The 18,732-nt window shown below is 55.6% G+C and overlaps 2 protein-coding genes across 5 annotated transcripts; one reads left to right on the plus strand and one right to left on the minus strand.

Annotated features, from left to right (window-relative positions):
* The first annotated feature begins 10,330 nt into the window (after window positions 1-10,330).
* On the plus strand, window positions 10,331-15,630 carry MAPK7 (mitogen-activated protein kinase 7). Of its 4 annotated transcripts, none has more exons than XM_043472978.1 (6): window positions 10,331-10,467; window positions 11,795-11,960; window positions 12,818-13,896; window positions 13,979-14,565; window positions 14,894-15,027; window positions 15,173-15,630. In XM_043472978.1, the coding sequence occupies exons 3-6, from the start codon at window positions 12,837-12,839 to the stop codon at window positions 15,324-15,326; spliced, it is 1,935 nt and encodes a 644-aa protein (XP_043328913.1). In that variant the 5' UTR covers window positions 10,331-10,467; window positions 11,795-11,960; window positions 12,818-12,836; the 3' UTR covers window positions 15,327-15,630. The 4 variants fall into 4 exon arrangements, with proteins under 4 accessions (XP_043328913.1, XP_043328917.1, XP_043328912.1 ...); XM_043472982.1 differs by having other exon boundaries at window positions 11,795-11,944; XM_043472977.1 differs by lacking the exon at window positions 10,331-10,467 and adding an exon at window positions 10,520-11,191.
* MFAP4 (microfibril associated protein 4) lies at window positions 15,530-18,360 on the minus strand. The gene is made up of 6 exons (XM_043472983.1): window positions 18,214-18,360; window positions 17,924-18,002; window positions 17,562-17,716; window positions 17,045-17,141; window positions 16,784-16,966; window positions 15,530-16,656 (listed from the first exon to the last, which is right to left on the minus strand). Exons 1-6 carry the CDS (start codon window positions 18,217-18,219, stop codon window positions 16,409-16,411), a joined length of 768 nt encoding a protein of 255 aa, XP_043328918.1. The 5' UTR covers window positions 18,220-18,360; the 3' UTR covers window positions 15,530-16,408.
* Between the last annotated feature and the right edge of the window lie 372 nt (window positions 18,361-18,732).

Raw genomic sequence — 18,732 nt, forward strand, 5'->3', positions numbered from 1 at the left:
ATAATGAGGCATGCTTGGTCCCAGGCAGTTGTTGAGGAAGGGGCAACATTTAAAATGCTGCATAACTCACATGACACAGACTCCGACCAACCTGATCAGAGGTCTAATTGATCAAAACATGCCCAGCCTGTCCTCACGGGTGCCTGCCGATGGCTGGAAGCCACACCTACCAGCAGAAACCAGCCCTGGTTGTAGACGTTGGGGTCCACAGCTGGGAAATCTCTGTTTCCTTGAACTCTCCTAATTTTGTCATGGGTGAATTTTTAGATGATGTTAGGTAGGGAATGTTAGATGTTAGAGAAAGCTCTAATGATGTTAGAGAAAGCTCATTTGTCGCATTGTTATCTAATCCCTCACCTGGGTCTTGAGGTGGCAGAGGCGTGGCCTGACTGGCTCATGGGAGGGGGTGGCACGTGCCAGCCAGTCTGCATGGTCCTGAACAGATGGTTCCTTCCTTTGGGACATCACTCCTTCCGGGTGCCCAGAAAAGAGACAGGAGGTTGAATGGAGGGGGATGGGGTCCAGGGGACAGTGGGAGAGGCTCCCTAGAAAGAGACAGCTGAGACCTGGGAGAATTTAGAATGACATTAAAAAAAATATTTATTTGACATGGGGTCTTAGTTGTGGCATCTGGGGTCTTCGATCTTCATAGTGGCATGCAGGGTCTTTAGTTGTGGCATGTGGGATCGAGTTCCCGACCAAGGATGGAATCCAAGCCCCTTGCATTGGGAGCTTGGTGTCTTAGCCACTGGACCACCAGGGAGGTCCTGGCATCATTTTGAAATGTACTGAAGTCCTCAGGGATGGGGAAGGGACAACAGAAAGATGAGTTTGTTTTTTTTTAAAAAGTATGCCAGACAAGACAGAGCTGGGTAAGCGTATCCACATGGTGGTCAAGAAGACTTGCTCTAAGTGGAGATTGCTTTGTTAAGGTCACTTCCTCAGTTTTATACTTGATGAAAATAATGAAAAGTCAAGTTTTCTACTAGATATTTTTTAAAAAGCTGTTACTGAATGATTTATGCTTTTACATCATGTCTAGCTGATTGTGAAGACTTTTGACAGTTCTAGGATGTTTCTAGTAACTACAAAATGTCTTTCCTTCTGAGAAATAGTGGGGTGGATGGGGCCTCCTAAATTTTAGTGGCTATATGTTGCAAAGTGCTCTCCTATCCATTCAGCCATGTGGTACCCACAGTAGCTCAGGAGGTGGAAAATATTAGTTAATCCTCCCTCACAGGGGACAAATCCAGGAGGCTCAGAGATGGAAAGAGCCTCACCAAGGCTGCACAGCAGAGTGGGAGTGGAGCAGGGCTGAAGTTTGTGTGTCCAGCTGGCTCCTGTGGGGATCGGGTGTATTGAGTGGCTCCATCCAATGCACAAAATAAACATCAAGGTCACGGGAGCCAAGCTTACTGAGCTGAGAGTTATCGCTAGCTCAGCAGGTGTCTATTGAGCTCCTACTGTGTGCCAGGCACTGGGCTAGGTGCTTGGAGTTAAGTGGAAAACAAGGCAGGCATGGCCCTTGCCCTCATGGAGTGACTTTCTAGTGGGGAGACAAACATGTAAACCTGTTCGATAATCTAGGACTGTGGGAGCTGCTATGAGGAAAAAAATAAAGCAGAGAAGAGGGCTGGAGAGTGAGGGGAGGGTTATTATGGATGGTGCACAACGTCCTGAAGCGAAGGGGCAAGTCCTGTGCAGGTGTGGGGCAGGCGTTCCCACGCCACAGTGAGAGCACAGTCGGTGCAAAGGCCTTGGGGCGGAATGTGCTCGAGGATCAGAGAGGCTGACAGGCACCGGCTCGCACAAACTGTGCTGACTCACAGAGAACTCTGTGCAACTCGGCCTCCAGCGACGTGTTCGTGGCTTAAAATCAGCTACAGAAACTGGCAAATGCTAAAATTAGGACTTTCCATTCTTTACATTTTATTGACTTTATTTTTGCAAAGAGCACTTCCCCAGCATGCAGTGGGGGTTGGAGGTGGGTTGACAGTGTGCACAATGCAGGTCACCGAGGCCTCCAAGTACTGGGTGGAGCCCAGGAGAGATGTGAAGCCACTGGGTTTTCACCAGGCGTCTCTGGTCCCCACATGGGGTCAAGACCTGGGGCCAGGGTAGATGGGAGGCCGGTGTGGAGGCACATGTGGTCCTCCTGTAGGGCTGCCCGATTCAGCAAAGAAAAACACAGGACGCAGGTGGGACCTCCATAACTGAAGAACTGCTCATTGGGTATCTGAAATTGAAGCACAGTAGGGCCTCCTGTGTTTTGTCTACAGCCCCACCCACAGGTTCCAGAGGAGGGGCAGGGCCACACCGCTGCTGAGCAAGTCACCCAGGCTGGTCCCTTCCTCCTGGGAGCTTTCCCACCACCCGCTCCCCAACAACCCACACCCCAGCCACCCCGGGCTGCACATACCCATCAGCGGCTTCCTCCGGGCTTTTCCAGCAGATCTGAGAGAGAAAATCAGGCAGATGCATGAAGGGGATGACCTCACAGGAACACAGCTGGGGCCGCACCACGCCCTGCACTTGGCCTCCAGGCAGCCAATCCCATCACAAAGGCCACTTCCTCCATCTATCCCCTACTCTCCACCAGCAGGGCATCCTGGGCCTGGGGCGTGGACTTGATCCCACAAGATGGGGACACCCATCTTGTGTTTGTTGAAGCCTCATCTGTGTTTGCTGAAAGGTCACTCTGGCTGCTGGGCAGGGAGGAAGTCACAGCAGCGAGAGGAAGCCAAGAGGACAGTGACTCAGTGATGACAGCAAGGGTCCTGGCGGGAAGTGATGGCAGCTGGGACCAGGCAGCGAGCAGTCATCCCGATCACCGCCCCCTCGCTGATTCTCACACAGGCCAGGCACACCCTGCCTCTGGGCCCTGCATCTCCTGTTCCATCTACCCAGAATGCTGTTCCTGCTGCTCCGTCCACATGGGGCTCCTTCCTGCTCCCACCTTCAAGTCCTTGCTCCAAGGTCACCATCTTGGCTGGCTTTTCTTGATCATTCCATGGAAAATCACGACCTCCTCCCCCATCAGCTCTTCCTGGGTCCATGCCTGGGGCCTGTCACCTGAGTCACTGTGTAGTTCAGTGACTGATTTTGTTGTCCTCTTCCAGGCTAAATCTGCGTTCTTCAAGTGCAGAGATTTGTACATGTCGTGTTCACAGTCAACCCCTCCCCGTGCGCCACCCCACCCCCGCCCCGGGTAGACTGCCCTGCACGGAGCATGTGCTTGGCGATGTGGTGAGTGACTGAGGCTCTGGCTTTGGAGCGGGTGTGGAAGTGGTCGGTCAGCATGCGGGTGAGATGGGGGCCCAGCCAGGGCATTGGTGAACGTGGCAGTGGTCAGAGGCCTGGGAGCCTTGTGGGGCATCCCCTGGAGACGTCTACAGAGCACTGGGTGCTGGATAGAAGCTCGGGGGAGTGGGGAGAGACAGACTGGAGTAGGGTTAGCAGTCAACTTGTGTGCACAGTGGTGCCCCTGAATTCTGCGCGTCCTGGGTGGGTGTGTGTCCGTGTTCTGGGAACCTGAATGGACTGTAAGGGCATGTGAGCGCCACGCTGTGGCTGTACGAGTATGTGTGTGTCACAGTGTGACTGTGTGTGGCCTGGAGGGCTTGGCAGTCCTCCAGGAAGTCAAGGGGCAGTCCAAGCCGCTGGCCAGCACTTCCCTCACACCCACCCCTGCTGCACTGTTTGTCACCTGTGGGATGGGCTCTGGGCCAAGGGGACTCTTGGTCCCTGCCACCTTTGGGAAGGAGTGTTGACACCCCAGGGCTGAGAGAGAGGAGGCTGGTCTGTTCTGGGGAGGCTGTGGACCTTGAGTGAGGGAACTCAGCCTCCGAGTCTCCAGGGTCTCTGAGAAGGTCCTGTCTTGGTTTGGGGGACTAGGGCATCACCCACCTGTCCTCTAGACCAGAAGATGTGGCTCTGGCCCTTCTACCTGTTCATTGTCTGTTCTCCATTTCTAACAAATCCTGATTTGGTGGGCAGCCATGTGCCTGACTAAGCCTTTGATTTCTCAGACCCCTGCAGGGGGGTGGCTATGTGACAAAGTTCTGTCTAACAAAATAAGTGCATGTCTGCTGGGGGAAGGGGAACGGGGAGGAGCTTCAGGCTGGCAAGTGGGCCCCAGAGCAGCTTCCACAGCCTCTGCAGATCCGGGCTACTCACCGGGTGACTCAGGGCTGTTGGCCTCAGTCAGTGGGGCAAGGAGCCAGGCAGAGGGAGTCAGAGGCAGAGGTGGCTCCCTGCCCCGCCCACCCACACTGTGCGCTCCTAGGTTACCACAGCCTCCCCTGCTGAGCCCCCTTCTCAGCCGTGAACAGGGACACTGACGAAGAAGGCAAAGGCAGACATGTTGGAGGGCACAAACAAAACCTTATGCGTGCCAGGACCCAGGGAAAGGAGCAGTGACCCCCACAAGAGACTGAGCCAGACCTTCCTGTGAGTGTCTGAAGGTCTCCTGCAGAGGCATGGGTCAGCAGTGGCCTGCTGTGGGGACAGGAGCAGCAGCAGTCCTGGGAGGTGTGGCATGTGGTGTCAGCCCTTTTGGAGGTCGCCCTAAGGCCTGACACAGAGACTATAGCCCTTCCATAGAGAACAGACTCCAGGACTGGTCCCTTCTCCTTTTGCCCTCAATCTTTTCCAGTATCAGGGTCTTTTCCAATAAGCTGGCCCTTTGCATCAGGTGGCCAAAGCATTGGAGTTCAGCTTCAGCCTCAGTCCTTCCAATGAATAATCAGGGTTGATTTCCTTAAGGATTCACTGGTTTAATCTCCTTGCTGTCCAAGGGACTCTGAAGAGTCTTTTCCAGCACCACAGTTCCAAAGCATCAGTTCTTCAGCGCTCAGCCTTCTTTATGGTCCAACTCGCACATCCATACATGACTACTGGAAAAACCATAGCTTTGACTATACATACCTTTGTTGGCAAAGTGATGACTCTCCTTTTTACTATGCTGTCTAGGTTTGTCACAGCTTTTTTTCCAAGGAGCAAGCATCTTTTAATTTTATGGCTGCGGTCACCGTCCACAGTGATTTTGGAGCCCGAGAAAATAAAATTTGTCACTGTTTCCAATTTTCCCCCATCTATTTGCCATGTAGTGATGGGACTGGATGCCATGATCTTAGTTTTTTGAATGTTGAGTTTTAAGCCAGCTTTTTCACTCTCCTGTTTCACCCTCATCAAGAGACTCTTTAGTTCCTCTTTGCTCCTCTGCCATTAGAGTGTTATCATCTGCATATCTGAGGCTGTTGATATTTCTCCTGGCAATCTTGATTCCAGCTTATGATTCACTCAGCCCGGCATTTTACATGATGTACTCTGCATGTAAGTTAAATAAGCAGAGTGACACTATACAGCCTTGATGTACTCCTTTCCTAATTTTGAACTCCAGTATTCTTGCATGGGAAATCCCATGGACAGAGGAGCCTTGCAAGCTACAGTCCATGGAGTTGCAAAGAGTCTGACATGACTTAGCAACTAAACAACAACAACTAAGGACAGAAATTTGACATTACCTATTAAAATCACAAGTGCAATACTCTTTAACTTGGCACACATCCACTTCTGGGTATTTTAAATTTGCAGTGCACAAAATGATGTGTTCAAGATAATTTAGTGCAACATCATTTGCAAGAGCAAAAATCTTAAAGTAGTAGTGTACACCTATAGGGTCTTGGTTAAATAGGTTATATTTGAAAAGAGGTACTATGCAGCTGTAAAAAAGAGTGAGGTGAGACTTCCCTGCTGGTCCAGTGGTTAGAACTCTGAGCTTTCACTGCTGAGGGCATAGGTTCAATCCCTGGTCAGGGAACTAAGATCCTGAAGACTGCATGGTGGCACCACAAAAAATAATAAAAGTAAAAAATTTAAATAAATTTTAAACAAATATGTAAATAAAAATATAAAGGTTTTTTTTTTTTTACAAAGTCTATATAAAGTTTTAAATAAAAATAAAAGTGGGTTCAGTGCCAATGAGGGCTTCTGTTGTGGCTCAGTGGTAAAGGATCTGCCTGCCAGTGGGAAGATTCCACATACTACTGAGCAACTAAGCCCCTATACCACAACTATTGAGGCTGTGCTCTGGAGCCTAGGAACTGCAACTACTGAAGCCCACATGCCCTAGAGCCCATGCTGCAACTACTGAAGCCCACCTGCCCTAGAGCCCATGCTCTGCAACAAGAGAAGCCAGCACACCACAACCAGAGAGTGGCCTCAGCTTGCTGCAACTAGAGAAAAAGCTCTCGAGGCAACAAAGATCCAACACAGCCAAAAGCAAACAAACAAAACAGAAAGGAACTGAATAGACACTGAACAGATGTTTCCCCAAAGAAGAATGGCTGATAAGCCCATGAAAAGATGTTCAACATCATTAGTCATGAAAGAAAGTGAAGTCGCTCAGTCGTGTCTGACTCTTTGCAACCTTGAGGACTGTAGCCCACCAGGCTCCTCCGTCCATGGGATTCTCCAGGCAAGAATACTGAACTGGGTTGCCATTTCCTTCTCCAGGGGATCTTCTCGACCCAGGGATCGAACCCAGGTCTCCCACATTGCAGGCAGATGCTTCAACCTCTGATCCACCAGGGAAGCCCTCATTAGTCATGAGAGTAATGCAAATCAAAACCACAAAGACATACTACTTCATACCCACCAGGATGACTACAATTTAAAAAAGAAAAATAAGAAAATAAAAAGTGTTGGTGAGGATGTGGAGAAATTGGAACTGTCAAATACACTGGGGAGATAGTGAATTGGTGCGACTACTAAAGGAAACAGTTCGGCAGTTCTTCAAAATGTTTAAAAAGTTTACCAATCACACCCTTAGATCTGTACCCAAGATTCTGGAAAGCCTAGGTCCACACAGACCTTGTCCGTGAATGTCCAGAGCACAATTATTCACACCAGCCAAAAAGTGGAAGGAACCTAAATGTCCATCAGTTGATGGTGGGATAAACAAATGCGGTCTATGTATACGGTGTAACATATTCAGCTTTAAAAATAAAAATGAAGTTCTGATACAAGGATGAACCTGGAAAACATTAGCCTGAGTGAAAAAAGTCAGATACAAAAGGTCTCAAGGTTGTGGAATGTATGATTGCATTGATCTGAAACATCCAGAATAGACAGTCGGGACACAGAAGTAGATTAGTGGTTGCCATGGGCTCACAGGAAGTAGATTAGTGGTTGCCAGGGGCTGGTGAGGGGAAATCAGGAGTGACTAATGGCTTTCTGAGATGATGAAAATGTTCTAAAATTGGGTGGTGTGATGGTTGCACAACTCTGTGAACCTACTAAATTCATATACTGAATTGTACACTATAAATGTTCTACAGTATGTAAATTGTATGTCAAAAAAAAAAAGGCTGTTATAAGAATAAGATCCCTCTGGTTTTTGATACTTAATGATTTCAGGAAACGTGTAAATGATTTGCTATATTTTGTCAAGGGGACAAAGAATGTATAGTTGTATTTGCGTGTTTCCAATTTTTATTGTTTCTTTTTTACTTCCAATGAAAGTGAAAGTGGCTTATTCGTGTCCCTAGGCCAGAATACTGGAACGGGTAGCCTTTCCCTTCTCCAGGGGATCTTCCCAACCCAGGGATCAAATCCAGGTCTCCCACATTGCAGGAGGATTCTTTACCAGCTGAGCCACAAGGGAAGCCCAATCAGTTCAGTTCAGTCGCTCAGTCGTGTCTGACTCTTTGCGACCCCATGAATCGCAGCACGCCAGGCCTCCCTGTCCATCACCAACTCCCGGAGTTTACTCAAACTCATGTCCATTGAGTCGGTGATGCCATCCAGCCATCTCATCCTCTGTCGTCCCCTTCTCCTCCTGCCCCCAATCCCTCCCAGCATCAGGGTCTTTTCCAATGAGTCAACTCCTCGCATGAGGTGGCCAAAGTATTGGAGTTTCAGCTTCAGTCCTTCCAATGAACACCCAGGACTGATTTCCTTTAGGATGGACTAGTTGGATCTCCTTGCAGTCCAAGGGACTCTCAAGAGTCTTCTCCAACACCACATTTCAAAAGCATCAATTTTTCGGCTCTCAGCTTTCTTCACAGTCCAACTCTCACATCCATACATGACCACTGGAAAAACCATAGCCTTGACTAGACGGACCTTTGTTGACAAAGTAATGTCTCTGCTTTTTAATATGCTCTTTAGGTTGGTCCTAACTTTCCTTCCAAGGAGTAAGAGTCTTTTAATTTCATGGCTGCAATCACCATCTGCAGTGATTTTTGAGCCCCCAAAAATAAAGTCTGACACTGTTTATAGGAAACTATAAAATCAGCCACCTGGCATGAGACCAGGATTTTCACTTGAACCTTTTTATTATGATTTGAATTTTGAGCCACATGAAAAAACTTTTTCTTAAAGTAGTCAGTTGTGTCATATGAAGTAAGCTCATAAGACAAGGCTGAAGAATGTTAGATAACTGACAACTTTCTCAGGACAGAGTCAGGGTCTTGTAGTGAGACAAGTAAAGCAGCTCATGGTGGATTCAAAAGTAAATGAAGGGACTTCTCTGGTGGTTCAGTGGTTAAGAATCTGCCCTGTAATACAGGGAACGGTGGGTTCAATGCCTGGTTGGGGAACTAGGTAGGATCCCACATGCCCCAGACCAACTAAGCTCTGCGTGCTTCAGCTACTGACTTTGCATGCTCTGGAGCCCATGTGCCACAACTAAGACCACTCAGTGCAGCCAAACAAATAAGTAAAATATTTTTTAAAAAGTAAATGAGAAACAGGGAGGTTTTGCCACAGAAAGTTTAATCGTCTATAACTTGTATACCAATCCTAGCTGAAATATTTCTAAAGAAGTATTTAAAGCATTCAAAATGTATGGGTCTTTTCTGCTATCTTATGCTTTACTACTTTAGCAGACCAGATTATCACAGAACTGGCCATCGGGTTCCCTGAGAAGACACGTTTCTGGGTCCTGCAGTTTTATGCCCTCTCTTTTCACTGATGGACACTGGAGAACTTAACGCACACATACGTCAGAGTTAAGGAAGATTGTCTACCGTATCACTTAAGGAAACACCATCATGGAAATGTTTTCAGAACTCAGTGCAGAAAATGTCCACTTCCCATGAATATGGTTTACTAATGGTCAAGGCAAATCATGTAACAGATAATTTGGCTTTTTGCTATGCTTTCAGGAAAACCAGAACCAAAGGTATAGTTAACTCAGGAGGTCCAAGTGATCTTTCCATGTCTAAATACGAGGTATTTATTTGTCCTAGAGCTGACCTTATGCTCCCAGACATTTTCCCTGATGTTGTATTTTTAAAATGCAGTCTCCACTTTTCCATCTTAATGTATGGACCCCAGTGAACCTCCGAGAATTCACGGCAACCCCCGACCCCCAAAGTATGGAAAAGAGTTAACAGAAAGAAGTTGTAACCACTAGAAAAGAGAAAGGGCTTCTGAAGGGCTGGTAATGTTCTGGATTTTTGTTTTGTTTTCCTCCACCTGACTTCGATACACGGATATGTTCAGTTTGTGAACTTATTCATACACTTACGTTATGTGGAACTTCCTGTAAGTATGTCTTAGTAAAAAATAAACCACCACAACAGTGGGGAATGTAAACCAAATTCCTTTCCGGTCTAAGGGATGGACCCTCCCTAGGGCCTTCAGGACTAACTCCTGGGCTCCCCCCCTCACCCCCTGGCTCTTTCTCATCTGTCACTGGAGAAGACACGACCTCCCCCAAGCCTCTTCGGGACGCAGAGGGTCAGCGCTGGGCGCGCACTCGCTGCGAGGTCGAACGCGGGCCCTGAAGATCCGCAGGGCACTGGCTCCGGCGGAGCTCTGCCTCCTCCAGGCGCAGCTGACCCTGTGGCCCTGCCCGCTGCCCTGCAGTCACAGCGCGGGAGTCGCTGGACGGAGCCGCCCCACGAAAGGTTCATGGCCGAGGCTGGCGAAGCGCTGGCCGAAGCCCGGGGCGCCGGAAGCTGAGCTGACAGGACCAAATACCGGAAGTCAGGGCGGCTTCAGGCCGACGCTCTAGAACCCGGAGGACCGGGATCTCTGTGGTTGAATGTGACGGATCACCGTCTACCTGGGACCACGCATTCCCAAGCGCCAGGCTCCCGGGGCCCATCGGGAAAATGGGGGACGCAATCCCCGGGCTGATAGGGGCTGATAAGGGAAGAAGGGCCTAAAGGAGCGGGACTGAGTGATGGTAGCAACCGGTAACCTCAGCCCTCCAAGATCCCGAGGCCACCAGCAACTGACCTGAGAGGACCTGGAAGATCGGAGCGGATGCGCGCGCACGCACGCAGGAGGCGGTGCCTCGCAGTCTCGCGGCGGCGGGGGCTGCTGGCGCGCCTGCGTCCGAAGACTGAGCCAGGCGGCCGCGCCCCGGCTAAACGCAGAGCGCGGGTTGGGTGGTTCCCTCCTGGAGACTGGACCACGGCGCGGGCGCGGGTGAAGGCGTGGCATCCTCGGAAGGTAGACGCAGATTGGAGGAGCAAGTGGAAGGGGTGGGCACCTCAGCAAAAGCCGCTCAGGGATTGGTCAGAGGCTGAGGGGCGTGGTCTTAAGGGGCGGGGCGGGAGACCCGGAGTTGAGCGTTCCGCTGAGGTGGTGGCGGCGGCCAGACCCACTGAGGGAGCGGGTATTCGGGTCCCACCCCCCCCAACCCCGACCCGGGGACGGGACGCCCGGGCGGCGTCGAGGGCCCGGGCGACGTCGGGGTGAGGCACCATCCGCCTAGTGAGGACCAAGAAGAGCGGGCGCCCCGCCCCTCGCTTTCTTCCTGGACCGCGCCTCGCGGCGCCTCCCCCACCGCCGACCCCGCGTCCTGCGCGGGGTTGAGCTGGGGGCTCCAGAGCGTGCGGGACGCGGGCTGCGTGTACCGCTCGGCCTGCGGGTCTGGAGCCTCCGAGGGGCCCCTGAGTTCGGGGTCGGGCCCCTCCTCGCCCGCGTGTCCACGCAGACGCCATGGCCGAGCCCCTGAAGGAGGAGGACGGTGAGGACGGCTCCGGGGAGCCCCCCGGGCCGGTGAAGGCGGAACCCGTTGGCACCGCCGCCTCAGTGGCGGCCAAGAACCTGGCCCTGCTGAAGGCGCGGTCCTTCGACGTGACTTTCGACGTGGGGGACGAGTACGAGATCATCGAGACTATTGGCAACGGGGCCTACGGGGTGGTGTCCTCCGCGCGCCGCCGCCTCACCGGTGAGCGACCCTCCCGGCCGCTCGCATGTGTGGGAATCAGGTCCCGGGGGGTGGGACCCGCCGTGTCCCCAGCAGCCAGCAGGGAAGCTGGGATGTGAAATCTCAGTCAAGTCAGCAAGCAGGGGTTGGGTGCTGTCTGGGGGCCGACCTCTGTGTTGGGCTCTGGTCTCTAGAAACTCTGGTGGTTCTGCCAGCACAGCAGTCTGCTTCCTCCTTAGAAAGGTGACAGTCCGGGTGAGATCAGAATGGAGGTTCCCCGGAGTGTGTTCTGGAGCAAACAGCGGGCATCGGGTTGGTGGTGGGGTGAAGAGGCCTGAGACGCAGAGTGTAGGGAGGTACCACTAACTATCTGTGCAGTGTGCCCAACAAATTACTGTGCCCAGGTCTCTAAGTCTGTGACTTTGAGCTGTGAGTACCTGCCTCGGGACAGAGATGAAAAGGGAGATGTGGTCATGTACCTACTGTGCTCAGCACAGGATCCGGCACATAGTAGGTCCTCTGTGGTAGCTGTTGTCACATGCATAGGATATCGAAAGAGGCCATGTGCTACTCTGCAGCTCACCAGCTATCCCAGGTGGCATCTGCTTTTCCCCTGTTCCTCAGGCCAGCAGGTGGCCATTAAGAAGATCCCTAACGCTTTTGACGTGGTGACCAATGCCAAACGGACCCTCAGAGAGCTGAAGATCCTCAAGCACTTCAAGCACGACAACATCATTGCCATAAAGGACATCCTGAGGCCCACTGTACCCTATGGCGAGTTCAAATCTGTGTAAGGAGCGGGGATAGGGAGGGAGGCAGAGTTGGCACCTTTTCTGAAGGCTGGAGCCATTCTGCTGAAGTTCTGGAAGGGCAGCTGAACCTAATGGAGGGTAGGCTGGGGAAATTCCCACGACTCCAGGACCAGTGCTCCCTAAGGGTTTGCCAGGGACACCTATGATTTCCTCAAAGAAACTGTAGAAGTGACAGTTTTATAGAATCTCAGTATGTGTGCATGCTAAGTCGCTTCAGTCATGTCTTGACTCTTTGCGACCCTGTGGACTGTAGCTTGCCAGGTTCCTCTGTCCATGGGGATTCTCCAGGCAAGGATGCTCAAGTGGGTTCCCATGCCCTCCTCCAGGAGATCTTTCCAGACTCAGAGATCGAACCCACGTCTCCTGCATTGGCAGGTGGGTTCTTTATTGCTAGTGCCACCTGGGAAGCCCAGAATCTCAGTATATAGCATGGCGAATGTAGGATATTCATCCTGTGTCTGTTCTTTCCTATTCCAGTAGCAGACGTCACTAGTCAGTCACAGAACACTGTCCTGCAGATTGCAGAAGGCTTTAAATATTCATCATAGCCTTTCAAGCAGCCACTACCACACAGCGGAGCAGGCCCCCAACTAAACCCCGGGGGCCAGACTGGTCTAGTCCAGCCTCATCTTTTCTCTGATGAGAAAAGCTAGGCCTGGAGAGAAAAGTGATTTCACTTGAGTCCATGGAAAAGTTGTAGAGAATCTTGATACCATGCGGGCAGACCCTACAGAGTCCAAGAGTAAGACCTTGACCTGTCTGGAGCTGGAAGGGCATGGTAACAGTGGGGTTGGAGTTTGGGCAAGACAGCCTGCGTCTCTCCCCTGCCCCTTAGCTATGTGGTCCTGGACCTGATGGAGAGCGACCTGCACCAGATCATCCACTCCTCACAGCCGCTGACACTGGAACATGTGCGCTACTTCCTGTACCAGCTGCTGCGGGGCCTCAAGTACATGCACTCGGCTCAGGTCATCCACCGCGACCTCAAGCCCTCCAACCTGCTGGTGAACGAGAACTGCGAGCTCAAGATTGGGGACTTTGGCATGGCCCGTGGCCTGTGCACCTCACCCGCTGAGCACCAGTACTTCATGACCGAGTATGTGGCCACGCGCTGGTACCGCGCCCCCGAGCTCATGCTCTCGCTGCACGAGTACACGCAGGCCATCGACCTGTGGTCTGTGGGCTGCATCTTTGGGGAGATGCTGGCCCGGCGCCAGCTCTTCCCAGGCAAAAACTACGTGCACCAGCTGCAGCTGATCATGACGGTGCTGGGTACCCCATCGCCGGCCGTGATTCAGGCTGTGGGAGCTGAGAGGGTGCGGGCCTATATCCAGAGCCTGCCACCGCGCCAGCCTGTGCCCTGGGAGACAGTGTACCCGGGTGCCGACCGCCAGGCGCTCTCCCTACTGGGGCGCATGCTACGTTTCGAGCCCAGCGCCCGTGTCTCTGCAGCTGCCGCCCTCCGCCACCCCTTTCTGGCCAAGTACCATGACCCTGACGATGAGCCTGACTGTGCCCCACCCTTTGACTTTGCCTTTGACCGCGAAGCCCTCACGCGGGAGCGCATTAAGGAGGCCATCGTGGCAGAGATCGAGGACTTCCACGCACGGCGCGAGGGCATCCGCCAGCAGATCCGCTTCCAGCCTTCCCTGCAGCCTGTGGCCAGTGAGCCCGGCTGCCCTGATGTGGAAATGCCCAGCCCCTGGGCTCCGAGTGCAGACTGCGCCATGGAGTCCCCTCCTCCAGCCCCACTGCCATGTCCCGGCCCTGCGCCTGACACCATCGATCTGACCCTGCAGCCGCCCCCACCAGCCAGTGAACCAGCCCCTCCAAAGAAGGAGGGGGCCATCTCAGACAACACCAAGGCTGCCCTCAAGGCTGCCTTGCTCAAGTCCTTGCGGAGCCGGCTCCGAGGTGCCTATCTGGGGAGTGGGGAGCAGAGGGGGACCCCCTGACTGGACAGGCTCTTACCTTCACCTGCCCATCCTCCCCACAGATGGCCCCAGTGCCCCCCTGGAAGCTCCTGAGCCTCGGAAACCGGTGACCGCCCAGGAGCGCCAGCGGGAGCGGGAGGAGAAACGCCGACGGCGTCAGGAGCGGGCCAAGGAGCGGGAAAAGAGGCGGCAGGAGCGCGAGCGCAAGGAGCGGGGTGCAGGGGTCTCGGGGGGCCCGTCCGCCGACCCCCTGGCTGGGCTGGTGCTCAGTGACAACGATCGAAGCCTGCTGGAGCGTTGGACTCGCATGGCCCAGCCCCCCGCCCCTGCGCCCACACCCCCCATAGCCCGGCCCCCCAGCCCTCCTGCTGGCCCTGCCACCCAGCCCACTGGGCCCCTGCCACAGCCGGCCTGCCCACCCCCTGCACCTGCAGCTGGCCCTGCTGCCCCCCAGACCACCACCGCCTCCGACCTTCTGGCCCCCCAGCCGCTGGTGCCGCCCCCTGGGCTGCCCGGCCCCAGTGCCCTGAGTGTTCTGCCTTACTTCCCCTCTGGCCCACCCCCTCCAGACCCTGGGGGTGCCCCACAGCCCTCCACATCAGAGTCACCTGACGTCACCCTGGTGACCCAGCAGCTGTCCAAGTCGCAGGTGAGGGAGAGGCCTGGTCGTAGGGATGCCTGGGTCTAATGCGGGGGAGGTGGGCTCTGAGGTTGTTGAGGCCAGAAGAGGTCGTGTGTGTCCTGGTGCCAGGAGAGCTGAGCTCCCCTCACCTGCCCCTCACTCGCAGAAAGAGCCTAATGCTGATGAGCAGATTGTTGGAGACCCCAGCCCATGCTCAGGGTTTGTCGAGGCTGGCGCTGTCACCGCTGCTGTCCAGGCCCGGTCATGGGTGGGGCTGTGTCATGGTGGGGCGCCCTGCCAACCTCAGTCGGCTCTAGATGGTGCCTGCATTGTGAGCTGCTGTCATTTCCTGCAGGTGGAGGACCCTTTGCCCCCCGTGTTCTCGGGCACCCCCAAGGGCAGTGGAGCTGGCTATGGTGTTGGCTTTGACCTGGAGGAATTCCTAAACCAATCTTTTGACATGGGTGTGGCTGACGGGCCACAGGACGGGTAAGAGCTGGGTCTGACCTTTCGAGTTGGGCTGTGGGTCCAGTGGGGCTCTGGGTCCGGTGGGTCTCTGGGTCTGGTAGGGCTGTCGGTTGGGGATCCCCCTGCAGGAGGAGCCTCTCACCCCCTCTCCCCGCCATACCCACAGCCAGGCAGACTCAGCCTCACTCTCAGCCTCCCTGCTCGCTGACTGGCTCGAGGGCCACGGCATGAACCCTGCCGACATTGAGTCCCTGCAGCGTGAGATCCAGATGGACTCCCCCATGCTGCTGGCCGACCTGCCTGACCTCCAGGAGCCCTGAGGCCTGCAGTCTGTGCCTTGCTGCTAGGGGCAGACCCAGCTCCAAGATCTGGAGGACCATCCCCAAGGGCCGGAGGCCTGCACCCAGTCGGGGAATCAGCTCAGATAATTCTGCAGCTTCATCTCAGACCCACCTTGTGGCCTTAGGCAGCCACCTGAGCCAGCACAAGCCACGCGAAGAGGGGGAGCCCCTCCCCCAAGTGATTCTTTTCAGTATTGTAATTTTATTATTATTATTACATTATTATGATGACACAGTTTTTTTGCCCTCAGAAGGTTGCCTGTGAAATACAAGGTCTCCTCTAGTGCCTGTCTCCGGGGTGTGTTTTCGGAGTCGAGGACAGTGTGCCGTCATGGGGGCAGGCAAGGGTATCCGCGTGCACAGCAGTAAGGCCTGTTCGTTCAGGTCCTGAGGTTTATTGAGACCTCCACTCCCACCTGCTCCCAGCCCCACAGAGGCGGTCCTCTGACCCTCGCACGGTCACACTCACCCCCGGGGCGGGTGGGGGGACCTCACATGTGTGCCCGCCTTTGGCTGTGGCATTTTAGGGTGGCCTGTGGGAGCTGTGGTGAAATACAGTTTGGGTGTTGCGTTTCAGGTGCCTGGGTCAGGCAGGCAGGGGGCCGCTGAGCATGAGTGCAATGGGGCCGGGCCGTGGTGCTCACCCCTGGGGAACACGGGGGTGGGAGGAAGGTGATGGGCCGGCCAGTGGGACTGCTGGGGTGTGGCAGCAGTGGCCACACGTGGGTGGCCTGGCAGATGCCAGGAGAGGTCTACAGGCTCGGCCGCCAGAAGCCGCAGTCAGGAAGCTGGACACGGGGGACACAGCCCCGTGTCCTTCGGGACAGGGTCCAAGTCCGGGCTGGACCGCGGAGCCTTTTGGAGGTTTGGGATGCTGCGGCAGCATAGCCTCGGATGGCAGGGAGCAGGGGCCTGGCCAAGAGGTGGATGCCAGGGATGTGATGGGGATGTCCGGCTGGAGCCATGGGGGCCTAGCCGAGGCGGTGCTGAGAGCAGCAGAGCTGCCGGTGGGGCCAGGTGGGATGGGGGCAGGGGCGGCGGGCCGCGAGGGGGCCAGCCCCTCAGGCCCGGCGGATCTTCATCTCGGTGCGCTTGAGCGAGTAGTAGAAGCCCTTCCACTGGGCCCAGTTGATGCCATTGGCGTAGGAGAGGTGGGAGCCACCCAGGTAGAAGCCGTTGAGGTTGGCGAAGTGGCAGCTGCGGAACCAGAAGGCACCTGAGGAGAGCGCTGCGCAGTTCTGCACGAAGAGGTCCTGGTCTCGGTCGAAGGTGGAGAACTTCTGGCCACTGTGGTAGGACAGTGAGTCGCCTGGCAGAGGGGAGGGGCACGGAGCAGCTGAGGCAGGAGGGCGGCCTGGGAGGGCCCCCCGAGCCAGATGTGCGGTGAGCCCAGTGCCCTTCCCCATCCTCAGCCCCACACAGCTGGTGGAGTGTACCTGCCCCGCCATCCTCAAAGCCCGACACATAAAGGGTGTAGCCGTCCTCTTCCGCACTGACGGCGTTGGGTGAGATGGAGAAGTCGGCGTACTTGGCGAAGGCTGTGTTGTTCTCAAAGTCCTCCAGGTCTACCCGCAGCTCGTACTTCTGCTTCAGTGTCAGCAGATGCATGTTCTGCAGCCCTGGGAAGAGGGGGTGCAGTTGGCTGGTCAGCGGGGACCTGGCTCCAGGGGCCCCCAGCCCACTGGGCCCTGCCTTACCCAGCCAGTACTCCCCGTCAGCCCGGCCAAAGCCCAGCTTGTAGTCGTTCCAGCCCCGGAAGAAGCTCACTGAGCCGTTGAATCTCTTCTGGAAAACCTGGAGCAGAGGGGGTGGGCCTAGATGCCTGAGGGGCCAGGGGCAGTGCCCTCACCCGGGCATGGACCCTGTGAGGCTAAGGTGGTTTGTGAAAGGACCGAGTGGGGGCCAAGAGGAGGTGCGTGCTGGCCCCAGGGGCAAGAGCAGGTAGAGGGAGCTGGTGGGCTGGAGTTGAGGCACCTGGGGTGGAGTCTAGCACTGGCTGTGTGACTTGGGCAAGTTACTGCATCTCTCTGGGCTCCAGACCATCATTTGTAAGGGGCACCTTGCTCCCAAGGTTATGATGTAATGCAATGCAATGCAGCCCCTAACCTACCTTAGGTGCCTAGGGTTTGGGGGTGGCGGCGCTCCACACACTGCTGTGAGCATCGTCCTAGGCTCACAGCCACGTGATGTGTCCCCCATCCCCCCTCCACTCACCGTCCACTTCCCGCCCTCCGTGGTCATGTCGCAGAAGACAGGCACAGGCACGCTGGGGCCTGAGGGGTAGATGAGGTACACGCCGTCCGCCTGGTAGCCCTGGGAGTAGATGTCGTCACAGTCCAGGGGCAGCTGGAGGCACGACTTCTCCAGAGCTGGGGCAGGTGAGGAGAAGGGGCCTGAGGTGACGGACACCTCCGCGCCCCATGCTTGCCTCCCTCCCTAGGCCGGGGTGCCGACTGGCCGGCCCACCCGCCCCATCTTAACAGGTTAAGCCAGCCCCACCCCCAGCTGTGAGTGCCCGGGACAGCCCCTCGCCCAGCCTGTCACCCAGCCTGTGGGCCAGGAGCGAGGCAGCTTACCATCTCCCCGGATCCCTAGGAGCTGAGGTGCGCAGGGGCCGGCGGAGAGCAGTAGCAGCAGCGGCAGGACCAGGAGGGCCTGGCGACCGGAGAGCAGGGTCAGCGCCCCGCCCCGGAGCCCCCATCTCCCTGCACTTGCCCCTCACAGGAGCCAGCCCCGCCAGGAACCCCTGGTCTGCCCTGCCACCCCCACCTCCTCTGGGACAGGCTCGTGACAGCCCCCGACTGTCCGTGAGGGCCCTCTGCGCACGGTGGGCTCAGCCCACACGGCCCCCTTCCCGGCCCCCTACCTCCATGCTGTGAGCTGGGCTCCGAGCTGGGCTCCGAGCGGCTGGGTGTCTGCTGTCCCAGACTGTGTCCGCCCAGAGTTATGTGCTGGGCCCCCGGCCAGCCTCCCGGCCCCGCCCCACGGCTGCAGTGCCCCTTCCCCTCCCCCGCTCCACTTACGCTGTCGGGGGCCGGGGCGGGCCTGGGCCAAGGGACCACCTGGATCTCATTAGGCCTGTCTGTGCAAAGCGCAGACGACGTCCACGCCCCACAGACACCCCCGGACCCCTCCGCCGGCACCCCCAGCCCCTGCCCTGCTTCCTGACGGCCCCCCTGCTCACGTCTGTTTATTTTATCCCTCTCCTTCCCTGGCCTGGGTTTCATTAGCCGTTGTCTTTGTTCAGGGGAAGGTTGGGGTGAGGGTGTGGGGGTATGTCTCGGTTCTGGGGAGGGGAGGCCCATTCTGGGGAGCAGAGGTGGGGTGGGGGGTAGCTCCAGAGCTCCTGATGTGGGGGCCGCGCCAGGGCCGGGGATGGGGCCGG

This window comes from Cervus canadensis, chromosome 1 (genome assembly GCF_019320065.1).
Source record: "Cervus canadensis isolate Bull #8, Minnesota chromosome 1, ASM1932006v1, whole genome shotgun sequence".
NCBI classification, from domain to species: domain Eukaryota; kingdom Metazoa; phylum Chordata; class Mammalia; order Artiodactyla; family Cervidae; genus Cervus; species Cervus canadensis.